At 40.0% G+C, this 27,240-nt stretch overlaps 1 protein-coding gene and 1 long non-coding RNA gene across 3 annotated transcripts in view; one reads left to right on the forward strand and one right to left on the reverse strand.

The window, feature by feature from the left end:
- The first annotated feature begins 376 nt into the window (after positions 1 to 376).
- The window catches only part of LOC124138588 (1-phosphatidylinositol 4,5-bisphosphate phosphodiesterase gamma-1-like), a 74,137-nt gene continuing 47,273 nt past the window's right edge, over positions 377 to 27,240 (forward strand). Inside the window, exons 1-5 of one of the 2 annotated variants that reach the window (XM_048397816.1) lie at positions 377 to 792; positions 22,559 to 22,708; positions 25,695 to 25,788; positions 26,446 to 26,526; positions 26,797 to 26,881. In XM_048397816.1, coding sequence (XP_048253773.1) covers positions 612 to 792; positions 22,559 to 22,708; positions 25,695 to 25,788; positions 26,446 to 26,526; positions 26,797 to 26,881 — 591 coding nt within the window. In that variant the 5' untranslated portion in view covers positions 377 to 611. The remainder of the gene's footprint in view (positions 793 to 22,558; positions 22,709 to 25,694; positions 25,789 to 26,445; positions 26,527 to 26,796; positions 26,882 to 27,240) is intronic. The other variant, XM_048397817.1, reaches the window with a different exon arrangement.
- On the reverse strand, positions 7,892 to 17,646 carry LOC125381199. The gene is made up of 3 exons (XR_007221758.1): positions 17,597 to 17,646; positions 9,861 to 9,863; positions 7,892 to 7,901 (listed from the first exon to the last, which is right to left on the reverse strand). It is a non-coding gene; the product is annotated as an uncharacterized LOC125381199 (long non-coding RNA).

A 27,240-nucleotide genomic window follows, 5' to 3' on the forward strand; every position in this document is an offset into this window, starting at 1 on the left:
CAGGTTTCTTGTCGATATTGGAGCGTTACCGTTACCTAGGGGTATTGGGGCGTTCCCCTTTCATGGCCACCAACCGTATCCCAGGAGACCCAGGATATGACTTTGGGCTGACATGCATTGGCATCCCCCAAACTCTTCCCCGTTTTAAAAAAACCCCTCAAAACAGTCACGGTAACCAAATAAATGAATGAATGAAAGTATTGAGGGAAGAACGAACGAACGAATGAATAAAAGGATGGAGAGAAGAACGAACGAATGAATGAATGAATGAATGCCCCCAAACCCCCCACCCCGCCCTCCTCCCCTCACACTCACACACACACACACAACCCGTCCTGTTCTACATGCCGGCTCGCTTACCGTGCACAATACATATTATGAAAGCCGCCTGTGTCTATCCATACCAAAAGCTGACAGTCTGCAATTTCACATCCGTGTTAAATATTACACCGTCCTTGACCTTCAGATAAGATCAACGACGAACATACCGTAAAATAATACACATCCTACTGGTTCACCAGCCAAGCAAGTGGCCTGAACAGAGCACAAGGGGGACAGTAAAACTGATCGGAGGCTGATGCCATACGCACACGAGGGATATCAAGCGGACCATGGCGGGGTATTATGCCACAAACACATCAGAGAAAAACTTACGGAAACTCGAGCGAGGCGTGGTGGTGACAGTGTTTTGTCCCTCTAAGAAAAAGCCGGAGAATGTTACCTTAAGAGCCATTCTAGAGACCAAGGAGATCATTTGTATCTTATATGAAGGAGGAAAGCCTGAATATAGAGGTATGTTTATGTTATTTACCCATGCGTGACGCGTTCGTTCATGTCGTTATGTTCTATGTAGCCATGGACGTTTAAACGTCGTATCGTTTCCAACATTGGTTACGTTTATTGCATTATTGGTGATACTAATTATGATAATCGTAATAAGGTTTTCATATTAGTTTGTCGTGAAGGAAATTAGCCCCATTTTGGTTAGAAACACGAGAGAGGAGTGACCTAGTTCAGTTCTACTTCCCGGTTCAACATTGTACATGTCGATGTAACAAGCAGGGACAGTGTTAGTTGTGTAGGGTGTATCTCAGAGAGAGAGACTCCCCTCAAAAGGTTCCCGCAGGCCTTACCTCCTTTCAGAACCATGGCGCTTCCGGGTAAACCCAGGAACCTAGCTACCATTGCATGAGGGGACTAACTGCACGGGTGTTTAGCCTCGGTGACTTGGTAGATCGTGTGTCATTGTCACCTCAAAGCGTGGATCGAGGGGACGGGATATCAATCACTGGATTGTGTGGTCCAGACTCGATGATTTACAGACCGCCGTCACACAGCTGGAATATTGTTTAACGTTTAAGCAAACAAACAAATACTTTATTTCACTCTATGAGCATCCATGCATCATTTCTGCAATATCCTTTAAACTTTCTTATTTCCTTGACACAAAGTGTAAAGTTTTAATAATTATTTCATTTCGTGTCAAATAATATTTCACATTACATAATGAATATATTACAGTATGAAGTGTGGATATAGAGGATATGGTGATATCAATCACTGGATTGCAAATCAAATTTTAACATTTGAGAAAATATTATTAAAAATTCTTTTCCGACTTCTTGGGTTCATGCTACTAAAAAAAGGTCAGCTATGAAAAATATAAAGATATTTGTGTAACTGTAAAGTGAGAAGCAATAACTTGCTTAGAATTTTTTCAAACCATCTTTACTCTTTACATCTTTACTGCTTTGTGAACTAATTAAAAACAAAGAAATGTTTGGGTCGAGACATTAAAACTGCGTCACCCCACCCGTCGTCAGGCAATATAGAGTTACCTTTTTATGCAGATTGTGTGAATGGCAGGTGCTTCCGATAGAGCAATACACGCCAACCGTTTTCGCGAACACCTGGTGTCTTCACTGATTTCCAGTGGTCCATTCATATAATTTTCACAGCTCTTTTAATTTGCCCTTTTACGCCAAATGGAACTTGTTTCTGTTGATAGTCAAGACTGGTTATTCTCTTGCATGGACGTTTTATATTTGATTATAATAATAATAATAATAATAAAAATAATAATAATAATAATAATAATAATATATTATTATTATTATTATTATTATTATTGTTATTATTATTATTATTATTTATTATTAGGTTTTGCAAAATGTAGAGAGGCAGGGTAATTCATGACGCAAGGGCAAAAGTGATCAAAACCCCTTGACATAACATCAGGAGTAAGGGATAATCAACGCATCACTTATTAATCCCACAAAATCGTCTTACAGTTGCCAGGGCATATATACTGAGGGGAAAAAGAAAGTATACCGAGAGTATTTTTATATGTAATTGAAAGAGCTGTTGTTAAAATTGATTCATGTGATTATGTCTTTGTAAACATTAGTCATTCCTGCAATGTTGAAAGTAATCTGTGGCTGGGTCATTTTGTATAAAAGTCAATGAATATTCTTTATGTGCTGACTAAGCGCCACTACAGTTCATTTTTTGGATAAAATATCGCTAACTTAAGATATGTTGTATTGAAAATCAAACATATGATAAAATAAACTGAGAGGTATAGTTTCTTTTGCTCCTCAGTTTGATTTATAAAACATTCACCCCCGTTTCACCCTCCTCCCATTCTCAGCCCCAGCAGCCTCATCCCCTTTTCAGCTGTCCTGAGAATACGAGACTTTAATCTTCCAATCTACTCGAGGGTCCGTTTATAGGATAATCTTTACCTTATAGGGGTATTAAGGATTATCTTTATAACGTTTACTCCCCCTCCCCAATCTTCAGGGGGATTCGCTGTGCGGAGTTGTGTCCCTTGGACACGGCAGAAACCTATGATTGTGGGTTCGAATCCCTGTTCGCCCCGATTATGTTCCTAGGTTTGTCAGCACCATACCCGTGCTCGTGGGTTTCAACGAAGTGGTCTGAGACCTGCATTACTTCGGGCTTTCCTCCCACATTAAGCTGACACGCCGCGATATAACTGGAATACTGTTAAAAGCGGCGTTATAAACCCAACTCACTCACTCACTTTACCCTATAGACCGACATCGCTATATTTCGGGGACCATACAGTGCGTAGTACCGTTGCCTTGACATGCCACGTTATGGACCGTCAGGTATGATCGACACATGACCTGAATCTTGTAATTAATTAGTTTTAGAGTTATTTTGTATTCTTTTACTTCACAGTAGATATGTTGTGAAACGAAGGAACTTTTTTTTGGCTATAAATGCTATATAAATTCATGTTCAAACGTGTGATTATGGTTTATAGAGAAACGCACCAAATATAAACTACCGAAATTAAAATTTCAGATTGTTTTATAAGAGGTTTTGCACTAATAATCTTTTTTTCTTTAAATAAATAAAAAAATAAATAAATAAATAAATAAATAAATAAATAAATAAATAAATAAATAAATAAATAAATTATATATTTTGTTTTCAAATAAATAAATAAATAAATACTCAGTCCATGCCTGAGTGGGGAGTGAGTGAATGGCCGCTTATATCACCGCGTGTCAGCTTAATGTGGGAGGAAAGCCCGAAGTGGTGCAGGTCTCAGACGTTTTCCACTTCGGTGAAACCCACGAGCACGGGTATGGTGCTGACAAACCTAGAAATATAATCTGGGCGAACCGGGATTGGGTAACCACGATCACAGCGAATTGTGACCTCTTAGACGACTGGGCCTCCCGTAGCCCTGACACAAGTGGGGATTGGTTGGTCAAGATGGATGTTTGGTATAAATACGCCCTGGCTATGTGTCAAAAATATACATTGAGTACATTCACCATGAGATTAACAGTCGATTAAATATAAGCTTAAGGTGTTAATTTCAGAAATATTATCCCCTGGTGGGGGAATTTTCAATAATACCGTGTCCACATACATCCGTGTGTGTTGTACGCCTTAACTCATAACTATGATTGTGAGGCATTTATCTTTCCCCGGGTTGCGTGGGAGGTATCCCTGCAGTAACTTGATGGAAGTGAATGCACGTTATGCTTGTTTGTTATTTAACGCCGCACTCAGCAACATTCCAGCTATGTGACGGCGGTCTGTAAATAATCGAGTCTGGACCAGACAAACCAGTGACTGACGTTATGAGCATCAATCCATGCAATTGGGATACGATGACATGCATCAACCAGGTTAGCGAGCCTGACCACACGATTCGTCAGTAGCCTTTTACGACCAGCATAGTCGCCATTTACGGCAAGCATGGGTTGCTGAAGACCTATTGTACCCCGGATCTTCACGGGTCTAGGAACTGTTGCACAGTTCGAGGTCAGATAAAAAAACAAACTTTTTAGGTTTGTAGATATACCCCTCCATACACTCAGATACCTAGAATTTAATTGTACACATTTTGAAATTATGGTGAGTATAGTGTAGCGCCGCTTTTAGCAATATTCCAGCAATATAACGGGACACAGAAATGGGCTCCACAAATTGTACCACGTGGGAATCGAACCCGGGTCTTCGATGTGACGAACGAATGCTTTAACCACTGGGCTACCCCACCAACCATTTGAAATTATAAGATGGAAAACAGGAAAATCAAAATACTATTGCAAATGTTATCAACCCGTAGGAAGACAAAGTGTGTAACAACACCAACGAAACAAGGAAGGCTTTGTTGTTCGCCGGCTGAAGGTCAAGTGAGCTTTTGTCGTGGTCTGTTTTCCCCTTGTCCTTCGTCCGCTGTGCGTCGTAAACATCTCCTCAGAAACCAGTGAACCTACATGTATGAAACTGAAACGTCACAGGATTGTTCCAGCCAATGATGACACACGATTTGTTCAAGAGGTTCGAATCCGAATTTCAATATGGCCGCCACAGCAGCCATATTAAATAAAACCTCTATTTATAGTCATAGCTCAGCCAATTGTTTTCAAAACGTGATGAACTTTGGTATGTGTTTATAAGGTAGTGGGGCTCAACACACATGTTCCTCTTTTGCGATATTTAATATTTTGACCTTGATTTGACCTTTGTTCTTTGGCTATAATCTTAAATTCTCCCACAATGCATTTCCCCCCACATCATCTCAGAAAGCACTGCACCAACGAAGATGAAACTTCGTATGCTTGTTTCCACCACATTATGACACCCGAATTTGGTAAGAGGTTTTTATCTGGGTTTTTTCACCTCAACCAGTCAAGTTGTGAAAAAGCTATTTCTGGCAATAACATTGATATTTTTGTTCAAAATGGAATGAATGGTTGATTGGTTGGTTTGTTGTTTAACTTAGCAATTGTCTAGCTAAATGACGGCGGTCTGTAAATAATCGAGTCTGGACCAGACAATCCAGTGATTGATATCATGAGTATCGATCAACGCAATTGGGATCGATGACATGCATCAACCAAGTCAGCGAGCCTGACCACCCGATCCCGTTAATCGCCTCTTACGACAAGCATAGTCGCCTATTACGGCAAGAATGGGTTGAAGGAGACCTAGTCTACCCCGGATCTTAACGGGTCTCAAAATGGAATGAAAGTTGACACATTTGTAGTTACTAATAGGGCACAAAATGTATGAATCTTGGTTCGCAATAGTGTAAATTTTGAACGTATTTCACCATGCTATTAAATTCTCTAGAAGGAATATTTGCCACTGAAACAGCCAGCCTGGGGGATTTAAACTTTGCAATGTAGATTGATCGTTATGATGACTTCATATGTTCCTCATAAGATTTAAGTGTAAGTATTTAGTTCTCAATGTTTATGTAGAAAATGATTATATATCAATGCTGACAACAACGTATTTACGTGTCTGTCTTTGTTGGCATTATTAACTGTTGAAAATATATGAAGAACAGCAACAGTGCCTCTGACACAATGTTTCTTTTACTTCATCTCGTTTTACCTACGATAATGATGCTGTCCAGAGTGACAATATGACGATAAATGCTGCTACTAGTGTAGCAGGGCATGGCGTCATTCCACAGATGACATTCCTAACTTGTCAGTGTAGCAGGGCGTGACGTCATCCCACAGATGACATCCTTACCTTGTCAGTGTAGCAGGGCATGGCGTCATCCCACAGTTGATATGTTTACCTTGTCAGTGTAGCAGGGCATGCAGTCATCCCACAGATGACATCCTTACCTTGTCAGTGTAGCAGGGCATGGAGTCATCCCATAAATGGCATCCTTACCTTGTCAGTGTAGCAGGGCATGGAGTCATCCCATAAATGGCATCCTTACCTTGTCAGTGTAGCAGGGCATGCAGTCATTCCATAGATGACATCCTTACCTTGTCAGTGTAGCAGGGCATGGAGCCATCCCACAGATGACATCCTTACCTTGTCAGTGTAGCAGGTCGTGGAGCTCTCCCGCACATTATATATCTTACCTTGTCAGTGTAGCACAACGTGGAGTTATCCCACAGATGTTTATCCTTACTTTGTCAGTGTAGCAGGGCATGGAGTCATCCCATAAATGGCATCCTTACCTTGTCAGTGTAGCAGGGCATGCAGTCATTCCATAGATGACATCCTTACCTTGTCAGTGTAGCAGGGCATGGAGTCATCCCACAGATGACATTCTTACCTTGTCAGTGTCGTGCCTTGGTTTCGCCAGAAACCTATGATTGTGGGTTCGAATCCCATTTCGCCCGTTTATGTTTCTAAGTTTGTCAGCACCATACCCGTGCTCGTGTGTTTCACCGAAGTGTTAAACGTTTGAGACCTGCATCACTTCTGGCTGGGAGGGATCCAACATTAAGATGACATTCCGCGATAAACTGAAATACTGTTAAAAGACGCGTTAAACTTAACCCACTCACTCACTAATATTACCTGAAACAGGATCAAGTAGTTATTTTGAAATAACGCATATGTCCATATTTGGGTTTTGTTGCACTAGTATATGCTTTCTACGAGGTGAGGGGGCACGGGACGCCCAGTCGTCTAAGGCGCCGCGATTCGCTGTGCAGAGTTGCGTCCCTTGGACACGCCAGAAACCTATGTGGCTTCGAATCCCGGTTCGCCACGATTATGTTTCTAGGTTTGTCAGCCCCATACCCGTGCTCGCTGACACGCCCTGATATAACTGGAATACTGTTAAAAGCGGCGTTAAACCCAACTCATTCACTCACTCACTTCTACGAGGTGACTTGAAGGATCGGGTGGTCAGGCTAGATGGCATCGTTGATGGCGTGTCACGGTGCCCGGGCGGGGTGGGAGGTTGCTCATGAGTTTGTCCCCAGACTCGATTAATTACAGGCCGCCGATCTATTTATTGCGTAAAACAAACAAACAAACAAACAAACTTTCTTGACTACTTCGCATTGGTCAACAGACACCCAATGCAGGTACAGGATCAAGTCGTTCTATTCCAGCGTCGCCATGCACAATAACGATGACAACACCTCACCAGAGATTAGAATGGCTTCGTTATAACGCGTTATTCGTTATATAGCTGACTTTCACGTCGGTAGGTATCCGTGACTAATACCTGTGCACAATTTTTCCGGGGACTGTTTAAACCTGCAGATCAGCAAGTAATATATTTGTGTTCAACGGGAACAGAATCCTCTTTGTATCCCAGATTACGAACCAAGGGCGGATGTTTGCCATTGTGCAAATGGGTTCTTGAAAGGCAGGAAATTAAAGCCTTTTGTGAGGTTTTACAATATAGTACAGCCCATAGTGAGGTTAATCCCCAAGCACAGACGTCTGCACTAAAATGTGTTATAATATACACACACGCGCGCGCGCACGCGCGCACGTACTATATGAGTCTCAGAACGTATCCATCAACCCTTGTAACTTGTTCCCGTCTCTACATGTCATAAGTTGTCGCAGCGCACATGGCGTGAACCGAACGATTTGAGGTCTTCAGCAACCCATGCTTGCCGTAAAAGGCGACTATGCTTGTCGTAAGTGGCGCCTATACATGTACTTGTCGTAAGAGGCGACTAAATGGTTTGGGGGTCAGGCTCGCTGACTTGGTTGATGCATGTCATCGTATTCCAATTGCGTAGATGGTGCTCATGATGTCAATCACTTGATTGTCTGGTCCAGATTCGATTATTTACAGACCGCCGTCATATAGCTGAAATAGTGCTTAGTGCGGCTTTAAACAACAAACAAACAAAAAACGAAACAAAGTAAAGCACGGATGTATAATAATTATAGATTTGTGGTAAATACCTATCAAAGGATGTCGACGTGCTTCAGGTGTACTTCCGACTGTGCTGCAGTAAACATTTGTAGTGTGAAAACTATTTGTCCGATTTGAATGCGGCAGAGTGCTTTTTCATATGAAATCCTTCGCCGACTGATACTGAGCTGAATTACAACCAGGATGGATCATATATGCAGTATAATATCCTATTTTTTTCTGTTATTGTATTTGCTTTCTTTACAAGGAAAAGGCATGCTTAGGGGCGTGTTGACCAACTGAATCAACATAATTTAGAAAATAAGGAAAACTTGCATTCTGAAATTTATCGTACGTGTCCCTTTTCATGTGAATATAGGCATAATTTCCAAAATGTAAGTATTTACTCCCAGACGCCGCGCTACAGTACACCTCCGACGCGAAGGCGGTCTGTAAACAAACCAGACAATCTAGTAATCGGTGAACCAGAAAACCCAGTGACACGATAGTGCATTTACTGATTTTGTTGAAATTATTTAAAACGATATTTTAATTTTAATTATGTCTCATCATAGATAAATGATACAAAGGTTATAATGAAACTCTTGGACTTCAGTCCACCAACAAAAACATCGACCCACCTAAAATAAATAAAAAAACGTCAACGCAAGTAATAACCAGTCTTGATTATCCGCCAAAGCAGATTCCGTTTACCGTTATAGCTGTGAGTGAGTGAGTATGGTTTTACGCCGCTTTTAGCAATATTCCAGCAATATCACGGTGGGGGACACCAGAAATGGGCTTCACACATTGTACCCATGTCGGGAATCGTGACGAGCGAACGCTTTAACCACTAGGCTACCCGACCGCCCCTATAGCTGTGAAATACCCTATATCAAAACCCTATACAGTAACATGGCATAGACAGTTTCATCTTATGAGATTTTTCATCAGAGATTTTGGGGAACTAGAGAATTTAGTTGTATAAATGCAATTCAAAATAGAGCCTGTCATTTTTTTCTAGGGGTAGGTAATAAAACTCAAAATTAGGCCATCCGCGGCGAGATGTGTTGGCTGTCTTGTGTAACAAACCAGAAATTGAGGTAATCCGTTTATGGAGAAAACTGAATATGGCAGACCCATCACTAATTGTAAATGTAGTAAAATTTTGGTCTTTTAAATTCCGTAAATCATGGAAAATACAGTAATTAATTTTATCCATACATTGAGTTTGCCGTCGATTAACGTGTTCCAAACTGCACTAAGAGATTTTAAGGATATTAAAAATAGTCTGATTCCTATTGAATACGATATTTGGCTTCGAGGTCTATGGGATTACACTGGCCAAATAAATGTAAAATTACGTTTTGATTATTTAAAACTACAGTTTCAACGCATGTACGATCTATAACTAGTAGGTATCATTGTAGTGTTCTTGCAAAGTTCAGATGCGGTACGCTCCCTCCAGAAATAGAACTCGGTCGCTTTGCACGTCCAAAAAAGATGAAGTCCACTTTTTAGCTAAATGTCCATTCTATTCTCACATAAGATTTTCATTGTGGAAACATGGCTCTGACCCGTTGTTCCCTAATATGTCACCAACTGACCAGACCATATCAATGATGCAGAATGATCTGCTTATTTCTCCCCTCGCCGTTGGTCCTACTTTTATCGCAGAACACTGCGCAATAGAATATTTTTCAAATTTTAGAATATTTTCAGCCCTTACGCGCTTTTATTATGAATATATTTGTCTCGTAAGTCATTTTTGGCCGGACAATGTACATTGGTGAATGTTTTGTATTATCTTTTTCGTATGTTCATTACGTGACACCGTAATAAGATAATCTTCTTCTTCTGTGAAGGGGCGGTCGGGTAGCCTAGTGGTTAAAGCGTTCGCTCGTCACGCCGAAGACCCGGGTTCGATTCCCGACATGGGTACAATGTGTGAAGCCCATTTCTGGTGTCCCCCGCCGTGATATTGCTGGAATATTGCTAAAAGCGGCGTAAAACCATACTCACTCACTCACTCACTTCTTCTGTGAAAATGCTAAAAATGGAAACTCAGTGATGACACCAGGTGTTCGCGACAAGGGTGAGCATGTTCTGCCCTACCGGTAGCACCCGCCATTCACACAATTTGCACAAACGTTTGTTTGTTGTTTCACGGGGCACGGGTGGCCCAGTCGTCTAAGGCGCCGCGAATCGCAGTGCAGAGTTGCGTCCCTTGGACACGCCAGAAACCTATGATTGTGGGTTTGAATCCCGGTTCGCCCCGATTATGTTTCTAGGTTTGTCAGCACCATACCCGTGCTCGAGGGTTTCATCGAAGTGGTAAACGTCTGAGGCCTGCAACACTTCGGGCTTTCCTCCCTCGTTAAACTGACACGCAGTGATATAACTGGAATACTGTTAAAAGCGGCGTAAAACCCAACTCACTCACTCAATTGTTGTTTCACGCCACACTCGGCAATATTCCAGCTGTATGACGGCGGTCTGTAAATAATCGAGTCTTTTTTAGCAATCCAGTGATTGACATCATGAGCATCGATCTAAGAATGAGAACTAGACGGCGTTCATTATCAAACTGAAAAAGGTTGGCTTTATACCATATCAAATGACGATGTGATGCTAAAATGCGTAAAATGATATCTGATCACGCCTGTCTTCAAAGTAAAAGTAAAGTGAAAATAATTACTGCGATTTGTTTGCAAATATAAAATTTCCTAACGACATGTAGTCATTTTCCGAAAGAGAAAAAATCACAATATTCGTAGAAAGTATTCAACTACACATGCAAAACTACTACAATTTAGTTTAAACGTATTTTATTCTCATGAAAAGGATTGGACACAAGTTATCACAACTTAGTACGCCCTCTCCCATAGATTTACATGTATGCTTATTTACAATTAATAAATTAAATGACAGAATGGAAAGAAAAGAAATAGAGAAACGTATGTACATTCACACTGCTCACTCAAACCTTTTTGTTTTCTTTATATATGTATGTACATTCCCAAAAATGCTTTCGTTCACATGCCTAGGTAAAATTGCATTGCCCATTAGCATCGGGTCAATATTTACATCACAAATATCTTTCACAATTAACAATAGTGAGTGCATCAATTCATTTCTACCTGATTAAATAAAGGACATTCAATGAAAACATTATATGAATTTTCACATGGGCTGCCACATCGGCATTTTGGATCCTCGTTTAAACATTTTCTAAAAAAGTTATTTTTTTTAGTCACTGTTTTTTGTTCACAATTTTGTATGTATTATGTGTATTTCCCTTAGACCATACGAGAAATATGATGGAACTGTAGATTTAACTGTTCTTAAACTGGATTTAACTTTGAGAGAAGGTTTCAATAATCCTCTGCTGAATAAGTAATGTATTCCACAGTTTGATAGCGGATGGTATAAACGAGGATTCAGATAACTTAGTACGTATAGTAATAAAGGCATAGTTATATTGTGAGCGGTTCTAAGGTCGTATGTTACGTTTGTCCCGACAGAGTGAGGTACTAGATCTTTAAAGTATGAAGGTGTCATATTGTTGTATATTTGATAAAATAAAACACAATTTACGTGTTCTCCTGCGCACTGATAAGGGCTCCCAGGAAGTTACGAAATATAATTTTTTGACGGAAGTATAGGTTGGTAAACCAGTTACAATTCTTGCTGCTTCCAGTTGGGTTTTTTCTAATCTCTCACTCTGTTCTTTGGTACAACCGTCCCACACTTCAAATGCATATTCAAAATGTGGTCTAAGAAACATTACATAAATCTTATTCAACACACTACGACAGAGCATATACTTTAGCTTTCTCATTGAATGAATCATCTTTGATGTAGTTTAAATAATTGAATCACAATGACATGACCACTTCCCGATGACGACAATATAACACCCATGTGTTTGTGTGTTTAACGTTTTCAATGTTTTCATTATCCAATAATAATTTCAAAGTTCTCTGCGGCTCTCTTGTGGAAACAAGAATTGATTTTGTTTTGCTCGGATTATATACATGTAGAATTAGCCAGTCTTGAGCCCAATCATTAATTTTGTTTACATTGCTATTCATAGTAGTTTCTACATATTCAATGTTATTAGATGATATGCCCAGGGATGTGTCATCGGAAACTAATCTTGTTGAATAGTTCAGTTTATCAGTTATGTCATCGATGTACACAAGGAACAGGAAAGGGACTACTACCGATGTAGACTACTACAACTGCACTACTACTACCACTGTAACTACTACAACAACAACTACTACTACTACTACTACTGCTGCTGCTACTACTACTACTACTACTACTACTACTGCTGCTGCTGCTACTACTACTACTACTACTACCATTACTACTACTATTACTACTACTAATCCAACCGCAACTACTACTACTACTACTATCACTGCTGCTGCTTTCACTACCCCTCCTACTGCTACTACTACTACTGCTACTACTATTACTACTACTATAACTATTACTAGTATTCCTACCACCACTACTACCGCTGCTGCTACCCCTTCTACCACACTACTACTACTACTACTACTACTACTACTACGACTACTACTACTACTACTACTATAACTACTACAACTACTCTACACTACACTACTACTACTATTACTACTACTACTACTACACTACTACTACCTCATCTACACCACTACTACTGTTACAACTACACTTCTACTACTACTACTACTACTACTACTACTACTACTACTACTACTACTACAACTACACTACACTACTACTACCTCACCTACACTACAACTACTTTTACAACTGCAACTACTTTTACAACTACACTACTACTACTACTACAACTACACTACACTACTACTACCTCACCTACACTACAACTACTTTTACATCGGCATTTTGGATCCTCGTTTAAACATTTTCTAAAGAAGTTATTTTTTTAGTCACTGTTTTTTGTTCACAATTTTGTATGTATTATGTGTATTTCCCTTAGACCATACGAGAAATATGATGGAACTGTAGATTTAACTGTTCTTAAACTGGATTTAACTTTGAGAGAAGGTTTCAATAATCCTCTGCTGAATAAGTAATGTATTCCACAGTTTGATAGCGGATGGTATAAACGAGGATTCAGATAACTTAGTACGTATAGTAATAAAGGCATAGTTATATTGTGAGCGGTTCTGAGGTCGTATGTTACTAGATCTTTAAAGTATGAAGGTGTCATATTGTTGTATATTTGATAAAATAAAACACAATTTACGTGTTCTCCTGCTCTCTGATAAGGGCTCCCAGGAAGTTTCGAAATATAATTTTTTGACGGAAGAATAGGTTGGTAAACCAGTTACAATTCTTGCTGCTTCCAGTTAGTTTTTTTTATCTAATCTCTCACTCTGCTCTTTGGTACAACCGTCCCACACTTCAAATGCATATTCAAAATGTGGTCTAAGAAACATTACATAAATCTTATTCAACACACTTCGACAGAGCATATACTTTAGCTTTCTCATTGAATGAATCATCTTTGATGTAGTTTAAATAATTGAATCACAATGACATGACCACTTCCCGATGACGACAATATAACACCCATGTGTTTGTGTGTTTAACGTTTTCAATGTTTTCATTATCCAAAAATAATTTCAAAGTTCTCTGCGACTCTCTTGTGGAAACAAGAATTGATTTTGTTTTGCTCGGATTATATACATGTAGAATTAGCCAGTCTTGAGCCCAATCATTAATTTTGTTTACATTGCTATTCATAGTAGTTTCTACATATTCAATGTTATTAGATGATGTGCCCAGGGATGTGTCATCGGCAACTAATCTTGTTGAATAGTTCAGTTTATCAGTTATGTCATTGATGTACACAAGGAACAGGAAAGGGCCTACTACCGAGTTAGACTACTACAACTGCACTACTACTACCACTGTAACTACTACAACTACTACTACTACTACTACTACTACTACTACTACTACTACTACTACTACTGCTGCTACTACTACTTCTACTACTACTACTACTACTACTACACTTCTGCTACTACTACAACTACGCCACACTACTACTACTTCTACTGCTGCTACTACTACACTTCTGCTACTACTTCAACTACATCACACTACTACTACTACTACTACTACTACACTTCTGCTACTACTACAACTACACCACACTACTACTACTACTACTACTACTACTACTACACTTCTGCTACTACTACAACTACACCACACTACTACTACTACTACTTCTACACTTCTGCTACTACTACAACTACACAACACTACTACTACTACTACTACTACTACTACACCACACTACTACTACTATTTCTACTACTACTACTACAACTACACCACACTACTACTACCTCACCTACACTACTACTACTACTGCTGCTACAAGAACAACTACACTGCTACTACTACACCCACACTTCTACAACTACACTACTTATACTACTACTGCACTATTACTACAACTACAACTACACTACAACTGCTACATCTACACTACTACTACATCTACACTGCTAATACCACTACACCTACTACTACAACCACAACTACACCACTACCACTACAATTACACTACTACTACATCTACTACAACTACTACAACTACACCACACTATTACTACTACTACTACTACTACTACTACTACTACGTTTACAACTACACTTCTACTACTACTACTACATCTACTACAACTACTACAACTACAACTACATTACAACTGCTACATCTACACTACTACTACTACTACTACTACATCTACACTACTAATACCACTACACTTACTGGTACAAGTACAAATACAGCTACAACTACACCACTACCACTACCATTACACTACTACTACATCTACTACAACTACTACTACTTCATTATTACTACTACTACAACACTACTACTACAACTACACTATTACTACTACTTCTACAACCACAACTACGCTACTACCACAACTACACCGCTACTATTACAACTACTATTTATCTTAGACGTTTAAGACTTTGGTGAGGCACACGAACAAGGGTTTGGTACTGACAAATCGAGAAACATTACCCAGGCGATTCCACACTTGTTATAACCTTGATCCACACTTGTTATAACCTTGGTCCACACTTGTTAAAACCTTGATCCATAATTGGTATAAACTTGATCCACACCTGTTATAACCTTGATCCAAACCTGTTATAAACTTGATCCACACTAGTTATAACCTTGATCCACACTTGTTATAACCTTGATCCAAACCTGTTATAAACTTGATCCACACTAGTTATAATCTTGGTACACACTTTTATAACCTTGATCCACACTTGTTATAACCTTGACCCAAACCTGTTATAAACTTGATCCACACTTTTATAACCTTGATCCACACCTGTTATAACCTTGATCCACACTTGTATAATCTTGATCCACACTTGTTATAACCTTGATCCACACTTGTTATAACCTTGATCCACACTTGTATAATCTTGATCCACACTTGTTATAACCTTGATCCACACTTGTTGTAACCTTGATCCACACTTGTATAACCTTGATCCACACTAGTTATAATCTTGATCCACACTAGTTATAACCTTGATCCACACTTGTATAACCTTGATCCACACTAGTTATAACCTTGATCCACACTAGTTATAACCTTGATCCACACTAGTTATAACCTTGATCCACACTTGTATAACCTCCATTGTATTACCTTCATTCTGACCTCTGATTGACACCTGATGTCAAGGTTAGAAACGTTCGGGTAGCCTCGGGGTTAAAGCGTCGCTCGTCACGCCGAAGACCCGGGGTTCGATTCTCCACACGGGTACAATGTGTGAAGCCCATTTCTGGTGTTCCCAGCTGGTATATGACTAAAAGCGGCGTACAACAACCACACTCACTCACTCATTACATACTACAAAGTTGATTGTATATCAAATGTAGGCGACTTGATGCACACTGAACATGATACATGTGTGATATACCTTTTTGCCACATCCCCATTTGGAATGTTATAGTTCGTATATATCTGAGGTATTACAAGTAAGGTGGATAAAAAATATTACTCACATGAGACTTTGGAATATTGCATTGGTGTCATTATTATTTCTTCAGTGTAGACAACAAAATACGAGGTTACTAAATCGCAAAATGTTTAGAGCGTACAAATATCAGTAACAATTCATGCAACCAGGGCCCACTTGCACAAAGCGATCTTAGCGCTAAGATGATCGTAACTCCCATACTTTAACATAGGCTTACAATAGTCTTAGCGCTAAGATGGCTTTGTGATTGATACCTGTGATGTAAATATTGACCTAATGCTAGTGGGAAATGAAATTGTACCTAATCATGTGAACGAAAGCATTTTTAGGAATGAAACATATATAAAGAAAACAAAAAGGTTTGAGTGAGCAATGTGAATGTACATACGTTTCTCTATCTCTTTTCTTTTCTTCCTGTCATTTGATTGATTAACCGTAAATAAGCATACATGTAAATCTATGGGAGAGGGCGTTCTAAGTTGTGATAACTTGTGCCCAATCCTTTTCATGAGAATAAAATACGTTTAAACTAAAATCGCTTTGTGGAAGTGGGTCCAGGTGTACATCCCTGTTGAGACTTAATTGCGTTGGCACTTCATCACCTCTTTAATGTTACATGCAGAAGAAAGGTGAGCTTCAGTATTTCTGCTACTCATGTACTGGTTAAAGGTGACAGCAATAACCTTTATGTCAGGTACGCGAGTGTTATATAAGTTTGATAATCGGTGTAATAGTTGATACGGAGACTTTTTACAAAGCTACCTATAAAGTTACAGCTCGATTTAATAGAACCAGCTCGCTTTAATTATGATATTCACTTTCACAAGTCACCTTCTTAAATGAAAATATCGGGTGGGCCACAATGTCGATTCGTGTCATGGTTCAACCACATAAACATATTACCATAAGTTGTTGAATTGAACACGGCATATGCTCTTTCACTTGAACTTTACCATACGCAGGTACACCCTGGGTCACGATGACATACATATTGTCTGCAGTTATGTAAACATTCACTTGCAAGTATTCACCGAATGTGAATAGAAATATATTAAAATATTTCTTTATGTGAAAATTGCTAAGTTAACGAAAATTCTCTATAGGATGTTCTTAACATGGACTAGAAACTTTACTTAAGCCTCCATTACACAGGGCTGCGCTCAATGGTCGCCTAAACCAAGAAAATCATGTTTCTATGTAACTGCTCAAGCAGTTGTTCAGCAGTAACTGCTCGAGTTGTTCAGCGTCTGCAACCACAATGAAACACTGCAGGTACAAGCCCTATATTTATAGGCAGGCTGAGGAGGCACTACAGGTAGCTCAAAGGATGCAGAAGCATTGCCATGGTGTCTCAAATGTTGCCGTGGTCGCCGAATGGAGGCACGGCGATCGCCACACTCCATGGCGATGTCTGAACCTCCTGTGTACCACCTTGGAACGACCTAGGCAACCATTTTGCCTCCTTTGGGCCTCCAACGACGACCTGGCAAATTCTATGGTCGCACACGGGAGGTACAAAGGTCGCTATCCTGTGTAAGGCCCCATTAGGGATGCATTTGATACGATCGTTATGATTTGGCTTTGTTGTCGAAGTTCTCAAGAACAAACCGCATTCTATGAAGGCGGGTATCATGTTCTGGTTAGGTATGTGTCTCTACTGTCCGGGTGACGGTGTTGGAAAACCGGGGTGGGTGTTGGGGTGCATTTCAGTCCTGGGCCCATTGACGCGTTCAATAAACCCATTGCTACCTTTAGATCTGTAGTCGGTAAATGTGATATCATTGTTAGGTGCTATAGTAAATGCACATTGCGAAAAACGATGCTTCAATGTGGTGTGTGCTTTTGCCTGGATGAATAAACATTGACCCAGGTGTGAGATTCTTGCGCAATTATTATGAATAAGGGAGAATAGATTTGTTGTGTTTTCAATGTTAATGTTGTTTTGTTTGATAGTTTAATACGCATTGTGTTTGTGTGTGTTTGTGTTTGTGTGTGTGTGTATGTGTGTGCGTGTGTGTGTGTGTGTGTGAGAGAGAGAGAGAGAGAGGGAGAGAGAGAGAGAGAGAGAGAGAGAGAGAGAGAGAGAGAGAGAGAGAGGGTGCACGGGGATTGGGGAAGTAGTGACGGTTGTGTGAGTGTATGTTGGTGTTGGTTTGGGTAGAAGTGAGGGTTGTGTGGGTATGTGCGTGCGTGCGTATGTGTTTGTGTGTTTGTGTGTGTGTGTGTTGGGGTGGATTGGGAAGTAGTGAGGGTTGTATGTGTGTGTGTGTGTGTGTGTGTGTGTGTGTGTGTGTGTGTGTGTGTGTGTGTGTGTGTGTGTGTGTGTGTGTGTGTGTGTTTGAATTGGTGGGAGTGGTTGTGAGGGTTGAGTGTTTGCGTGTGTGTCTGTGCGTTGTGCGTCGATAGGAGTTTTTGTAGAGTTTTGAGTGTGGTATGTTGATAATTTCGTTGAGGATGTGGATAGGGAGAGAAACCAAATGATTCTCGATACTGCTTAGTCAGCTGAAACGATACAGCAACATTGCTTCATTCTTAAGGACATTACGAAATGACGTCATCCATTGTTCATGACGTCACAAATTAATAAGAGTACGTCATCTGACATCTGTGAAACAAATTCACTTTTCATATCTTTCTCTTCGTTAACTTTTCTGTTTTGAAATGACACTGAGTAATTTAAAGAACAACCTATTCGAAACGCGGCTTATTTGTTCCTTATGGATAAACGCTGTAAGTCTCTCGTTAAAGGCCCAGGGGTAGACTAACATTTAGTCTCTGAAATCTTATATTACACAATATCCTTCTTGACTCTAAAAATAAAAACAATTCTCTATGCTGATTTGTGGAATAGAGCTAGCTTGAGATGGCTAGACTTGCTTTTGTATGCATTTCTAGATTATTATTTTTTCATAAAATAAATATATTCCACGGTCATGGTGCAGGACTAGCCCAGGGGCTACACTATTCATCCGCCCTGTACAAAAAATCCATAATGGGTCGTAGCTCTAACTCAATCATGTTCTGAACACGTTTTCACATGTTATCTGCAAAGAACCCTGCACGCATGCCCATACATGCTCATATATAATGCAAACACTATTGAGTTATTGCTAGTCATATGGCACGACATGTTTCGGTTGTGACCGACTATAACTCAGCAAATTTTTAACAGGCATGGTGGTGTGCAGTAACCCTGCCGACGACCTATATACAAGATTTATTAACGTATTGTATGAATGCAAAATACTCCAGACAAGGGTGTGATAAATTATGATTGAGACATTTTCTAAATTTTTTTGGGGGAGCCCTTCACAGTTTTAAGAGGAAACAACTGCTGGAAGACATCAAAATAGATGACCTTGGCCCCATTGTACACATTGTCCTTGAAACTGAAACTTCCAACATGTAAATAGATCTTATAAACATGTTATTTTAGACTTACGCCGCAGTCAGCAGTATTCCAGCTATATTGCGGCGGTCTGTAAATAATCGAGTCTGGGCCAGACAATCCAGTGATTGACATCATGAGCATCGATCAACGTAACTGGGATACGATGACATGCATCAACCAAGTCAGTGAGCCTGACCACCCGATTCCGTTAGTCGCCTTTTACGACAAGCATAGTCGTCTTTTACGGCAAGCATGGGTTGCTGATTTAAGGTATAAGTTCTGAACGATTTGTGAATAATAAATGTCTTGAGTTTTGTAATGTTTACGGACCACAGCTGAATTTCCACTGACTTATGACAGGGTTGTATGGTACTGACAAACCTAGAAACATAATCCGGGCGCACCTGGGATTTGAACCCACAATCATAGGTTTCTGGCGTGCTCAAGGGACACAACTCAGCGAATTACGTCCTCTTAGACGACTGGGCCACCCGTTCCCGTTATGCAATATTAACTCAAATGATTTGTTGTATCATAACCACAAATTGTGGAATTGTATTGTTTCTTATGATATTTTAACGGTTAGATTGCCTTTACGTCCAATAGAATCTCTTTCGGCAGACAATGGAGACTGATAATTAAATTATCTGGCGTTTACGTGTTTTAAAATTAAATATTTACTCGTTTTGCAAACACTTTAGCAGACATATATAACGTATGAAGGTACGTGAACAGCACATTGTATTAATATAGTTGCAACCCTGCGTCTGGGGGACATTAAACAGACACTGTACATATTTTCACACCTCTTGTGCGTTTTAAGGTGGAATAAGTGTAACATATCGAATGCAGGTCGTGCAACTTCATGAACAGCATGGTCATGCGCTCATAATTATAACTGTGTAGTGTGGTAGAGAGTGAATGAATTGGGTTTTAAGCCACTTCTAGCAATATTACAACAACATCAAGGCGCGGGACACCATAAATAGACTTCAGACATTATAATATGTAGGGAAACGCTTTAACCACGAGGCTACCCCACCGCCCAGTAGTGTGGGAAGTGCATCGAGCGTTGACCATCCCGACGACAGATACTGAAGAAATCATCAAATTGTTCGGCTCCTTCCCATCTTCCCTAATCCAGGGTACTATATCGCCATTCTTTTGTAATACATACCCTGGACTCCTTCGCTGCAATAGCTTCGTTTTGAGTCCAATTCGAATGACACTTGCTGCAATCACAACTCCAATCTAATTGCACTGAGCGAGAGAAATTCAAAGCAAGTTGTTTCTGTGATGATCATAGAATTAAGATATAATAATTTTCAACGTGAAAAAACAACCACTCTCGATTCTCGAAATAGATTCCATTGCGTGTAAAAGGCGAAATAGCGGTGAAAATAATATGAATGGATCACTGAAAATCAGTGATGACACCAGGTGTTCGCGAAAAAGGTATTCACGTGATAATCCAAGGTGTTGGGTTACTTAGGTCAAGTTATGTCATGTTTGAGTCATGCCACGACGTTTCGAACCATTTTGAGGGTCAAGAGTGAGTCAGTGGTGACCACTCATCCTCATCTTACAAAGGTGTCGTCAGATTACCCCTTAACCCCATGTAGATTCCGGGTTCGAATACATGTTTGTTTGCTTTGTTTGTTGTTTAACGCCGCACTCAACAGAATTCCAGTTATATGACTGCGGTCGGTAAATAATCGAGTCTGGACCAGACAATCCAGTGATTGACATCATGAGCATCGGTCCTCGTAATTGGGATACGATGATATGCATCAATTGGGATACGATGATATGCATCAACCAAGCCTGACCATCCGATCCTCTTTGTCGCCTCTTACGACAAGCATAGTCGCCTTTCACGGCAAGCATGGGTTGCTGAAGACCTATTCTACCCTGGATCTTCACGGGTCCCGAATACAACCTAATATGCTAGTCGTGCGAGGTTTTTTAATGGATCGCTTGTGGACTTGGTTGATTGGATGTAATCATTCCCCGACGGCGTTTGTCGTTGCTCATAATATCAGACACTAGTTTTACTCGATAATTTACACACCGCATTTACATAGCTTGAATATTAGTGTGTGCGGCAAACATACAAGCAGCCTTAATGCTATTGACAAAGGTTTTACAACTATACAAATTGAAGTTTGTTTTTAACTAAGGTCCTTCGATGATAGATAAGGGGCGGTCGGGTAGCCTAGTGGTTAAAGCGTTCGCTCGTCACGCAGAAGACCCGGGTTCGATTCCCGACATTGGTACAATGTGTGAAGCCCATTTCTGGTGTCCCTGGTGGAATATTGCTAAAAGCGGCGTTAAATCATACTCACTCACTCACTCGATGATAGATAAAGTGCCCCAGTACTCAACACGAACACTACAGTTGATAAGGCGGGTTATCACACGCCGCTCCCTGTGATAAAAAAAGGACAGAGTTGCGTCGACCCTTAGGCGTTTCAGGATCATATCATTCGAATCTTAGATTCGCCAGAACGATCCTTAGATTATTAGCACCACAACTCTTTCTCGTGGCCTTCAAGGTGTAAACAAAGCAACAAAACGCTTTCCATATCCACTAGAAATCTCGGCATTAAGCAACGTCGACTGTATCGACTGTATCGACTTTTTCATGAGCATGTTTTTATGAATCACTATCAAATAGTGATGATACCAGGTGTTCGCGAAAAGGTGAGCGATTCCTGCCCCACCGGTGGCACCAATCACAAACACATGCAAAGGCAAGTCAAGTGTTCACCTGAAAATAACAAGGGAACATGTGGTACAAGTCAAAATAAGGAATTGCATCGGACATCATTTTTGTCATTGATACGTCAAATTTGGAAATGTTCTCTACATGTTTCCAATGATAAAAGTTTCAAAACATGTACCATTTAATGTAAATATCATTCACAGTGCCGTGAAACCCATTTACTTACTACCCACATGTGTTTCAGTATACCTACCATTTGTAAAGGAAGTGCGACCAGGTCTCAACAGCCCGGACTTCGAACGCTGGCCAGACGAGACCGCTAAGTATGACCCTGGGATGGCCATGGCGATCTTTCACGGCCTCGAGTTCAATCTTTCCTGTTTGTCTATAGTGGGTAAGTAGCCAGCGACCAGATATCAATAATATTTTTCTCTCACTTAAGCATTTATTATGTTTTGAGGCATGTAATATGCTCTTAATTTAAAGCTAACAGATAGAGAGTTCTTTGAGTTTGTTGAACCAAAGAAAAGTCCGTGAATTCCTTTAGGGGCTTCTTACGAAGTCCTATGTTTCTATACAGGGATCGTTCGTTGTTTTATGAACAATGTATGATGTTTTGCTATTTGACCTTATGCTGCACAACACCCATCCCTATCTTTGACACCCATCCCTATCTTTGACATCCATCTCTATCTTTGACACCCATTCCTATCTTTGACACCCATTCCTATCTTTGACACCAATTCCTATCTTTGACAACCATTTCTATCTTTGACACCCATTCCTATCTTTGACACCAATTCCTATCTTTGACACTCATTCCTACCTTTGACATTCACCCCTATATTTGACACCCATTCGTGTCTTTGACACCCATTCCTATCTTTGACACCCATTCCTATCCGTGACACCCATCCCTACCTTTGACACCCATTCCTATCTCTGACACCCATTCCTATCTTTGACACCTATTCCTATCTTTGACACCATCCCTATCTTTGACACCCATTCCTATCTTTGACACATATTCCTATCTTTGACACCATCCCTATCTTTGACACCCATTCCTATCTTTGACACCCATTCCTATCTTTGACACCATCCCTATCTTTGACACACATTCCTAACTTTGACACCATCCCTTTCTTCGACACCATCCCTATCTTTGACACCCATTCCTATCTTTGACACTCATCCCTACCTTTGAAACACATTCCTATCTTTGACACAATCCCTATTTTTGACACCCATTCCTATCTTTGACATCAATTCCTATCTTGGACACCCATCCTTATCTTTGATACCCATTCCTATCTTTGACACCAATTCCTATCTTTGACACTCATTCCCGACTTTGACACCCATCCCTATCTTTGACACCCATCCCTATATTTGACACCCATTCGTGTCTTTGACACCCATTCCTATCTTTGACACCCATTCCTATCTGTGACACCAATCCCTACCTTTGACACCCATTCCTATCTCTGACAACCATTCCTATCTTTGACACCCATTCCTATCTTTGACACCATCCCTACCTTTGACATCCATTCCTATCTTTGACACTCATCCCTAACTTTGACACACATTCCTATCTTTGACACCATCCCTATTTTTGACACCCATTCCTATCTTTGACACTCATCCCTACCTTTGACACACACTCCTATCTTTGAAACAATCCCTATTTTTGACACCCATTCCTATCTTTGACACCAATTCCTATCTTTGACACTCATTCCTACGCTGACACCCATCCCTATCTTTGACACCCGTCCCTATCTTTGACAACCATTCGTGTCTTTGACACCCATTCCTATCTTTGACACCAATTCCTATCTTTGGCACCCATTCCTATCTTTGAAACCCATTCCTATCTTTGACACCATCCCTATCTTTGACACCCATTCCTATCTTTGACACCCATTCCTATCTTTGACACCTATTCCTATCTTTGACACCATCCCTATCTTTGACACCCATTCCTATCTTTGACACCATCCCTATCTTTGACACCCATTCCTATCTTTGACACTCATCCCTACCTTTGACCAACATTCCTATCTTTGACACTCATCCCTACCTTTGACCCACATTCCTATCTTTGACACTCATCCCTACCTTTGACACACATTCCTATCTTTGACACAATCCCTATTTTTGACACCCATTCCCATCTTTGACACCAATTCCTATCTTTGACACTCATTCCTACCTTTGACACCCATCCCTATCTTTGACACCCATCCCTATCTTTGACACCCATTCGTGTCTTTGACACCCATTCCTATCTTTGACACCCATTCCTATCTCTGACACCCATCCCTAGCTTTGACACCTATTCCTATCTTTGACACCCATTCCTATCTTTGACACCTATTCCTATATTTGACACTATCCCTATCTTTGACACCTATTCCTATATTTGACACCCATTCCTATCTTGGACACCCATTCTTATCTTTGACACTCATCCCTACCTTTGACCCACATTCCTATCTTTGACACTCATCCCTACCTTTGACACACATTCCTATCTTTGACAACATCCCTATCTTGGACACCCATTCCTATCTTTGACACTCATCCCTACCTTTGACACAAATTCCTATCTTTGACACCATCCCTATTTTTGACACCCATTCCTATCTTTGACACCATCCCTATCTTTGACACCCATTCCTATCTTTGACACCAATTCCCTATCTTTGACACGACCAAAGAGTGTCGCGACTAATCCCGTGCAATACAGACGGCAGGGATAGGGTTCAGTGTAGCGAATGCAAAGTCAAATTGACACTGATACCGTATGACTTTGTAACGGGCGATTGCATTGGTTTCGTCATTGAAATACGACACGACAGATCGGAGTAGGGTGTAAATATTCTATGATGACTTTTAAACTGATTTCTGTCACTTGTTTGCCTATCCCTGACTATATAAATTACAGATCGCCGTCGTGTAGCTGAAACATCGCTGACTGTAACGAGTAAACAAACCATTCGATACGCACGAGCCTAAGCATAAATAATTATGGAGGCTAGATATTATTTTCAGCTTGAGCTGCAAAACCAGATATTTTTGTATTAAATCTATGAGCCTAAATCTTTTTTTGGTCAAACACATTGCAACAATGTGATTTTGGTGGGAGACAGATTTTGTTTCAAACGTCTGAAGCATAATTATTTTCTGGGACAATTTATGAACGGTCCAAAAGTTTCACCTGGAAACTGATTACATATCGACATGCCTAATTTCTTACTAAGTTTCCTTATATAACCGACTCACTGTGAGTATTTGATAAAACATCTAGTGACTGTATTGCCCATCCGTGTTCGAAGGAATGTCTTTTTAAACATGTTCCTGTATGTTTCAAGCACTCGACCCCAATGATTTCCCTGCCTTGATGGAGGGCATGACACAACTCGTCAGTGAAACCAAGGTCGCCTCATACCAAATACAGAAGGAAAGGTAACGCACTAATACATGCGTATGTAATTGATTGATTAATTGTAATAATTGATTGAGTGAGTGCTTGATTGATTGATTGAGTGCTTGATTGATTGATAGAGTGTGTGATTGATTGAGCGCGGGATTGTTTGATTGTGCGCGTGATTGATTGATTGATTCCTTGATTGATTGATTGATTGATTGATTGTACGCTTGATTGAGCGCATGATTGATTGTGTTGTTGATTGATTGAGTGGTTGAGTGATTGAGTGGTTGGGTGATTGAGTGATTGAGTGATTGAGCGGTTGATTGAGAGTAAGAGGTGGGTGGTTGAGTGGTGGAGTGAGTGAACGGCGTTGCATGGGGTGGCCTCTGTCTGTCCGTGTATGTATGTGTGTCAGAATATTACATTTCACTTGTCTCTAAAGTGAAGGACTCCGGGATTCCGGCCGTTTCCGGGAAAGAATAGGTCCAACGTTTCACTCTCATTATGACTATTCCCGTTATGACTACTAGAAACAGAGGGGGGTAAAATGAGCCTGCTCCAGTCATCATATGCCCGTATATACAAGAACAATGTCGAATGAGAGATGTTCTTATTTTCTCACAGAGAATACATTACTGAGAATTATTATTATTATTAATATTATTATTAATATTATTATTATTATTATTTAGATGGCTGTGGAAGGAATTTTACAAGATTCAGAAAAACGAAGCGAGAGCCTATGGCACGGACCGATTAGAAAAACAGTTCTAGTAAGTAGACAGTTTAAAGATCACTTCATATCGTATAGTGTAATTTCAAGTGTTTGGCGCCAATGGACAAGCTACCTATTAACATAAATTGATGCATGTAAATAGTGTATTCAAAAGAACTTTTGAAGTGCATGAAGAAAGTATAAAAAAGCAATAGTTAAGTGACAAAGATATGTCACATTCTTATTATAGCTACGAATATCATAAAACTTTGAAATTTATTTTTATTTCTTATTTTCAGAAATCTTTAACAACATTTGTTATTTTCAGCATCAAAACTCTACGCGACCTAAAGTCCTGGTTGGCTAAGATGAACTACAAGCTGAAAAATAAGGAAGCTAAAAGACTGCTCAAGGTACAATATGTACAATCAATTCAAGTTAATCGCGTGGATAAAGTTCCTTGATCACATTATGCATGTAATATCTTCTCACAGGACGATCTGTAATGTGATATGACAACGGTTGATCTAACACTCGACATACACATGTTGTATTGTATTTAGTGTGGGCTGCATAAAGTACGCTAGTCAGTGAATTTTACAAGATAATGACGATGGCATTGAAAGCATCACATATTTACTGACCAAAATGGAGTGGGAGAGTTGCCTCGCTTAGCAGTGCAAGGATCCGGTAAACGCGGGTTTGAATCAGGTTCAGGGTGTGATCTGATTATGACTGGCTGTTTCAAACCAATGTCTCAACAAATTAGTTA

The sequence above is a fragment of the Haliotis rufescens genome, unplaced genomic scaffold, assembly GCF_023055435.1.
Source record: "Haliotis rufescens isolate VD_foot unplaced genomic scaffold, xgHalRufe1.0.p SCAF_17, whole genome shotgun sequence".
Lineage (NCBI taxonomy): Eukaryota > Metazoa > Mollusca > Gastropoda > Lepetellida > Haliotidae > Haliotis > Haliotis rufescens.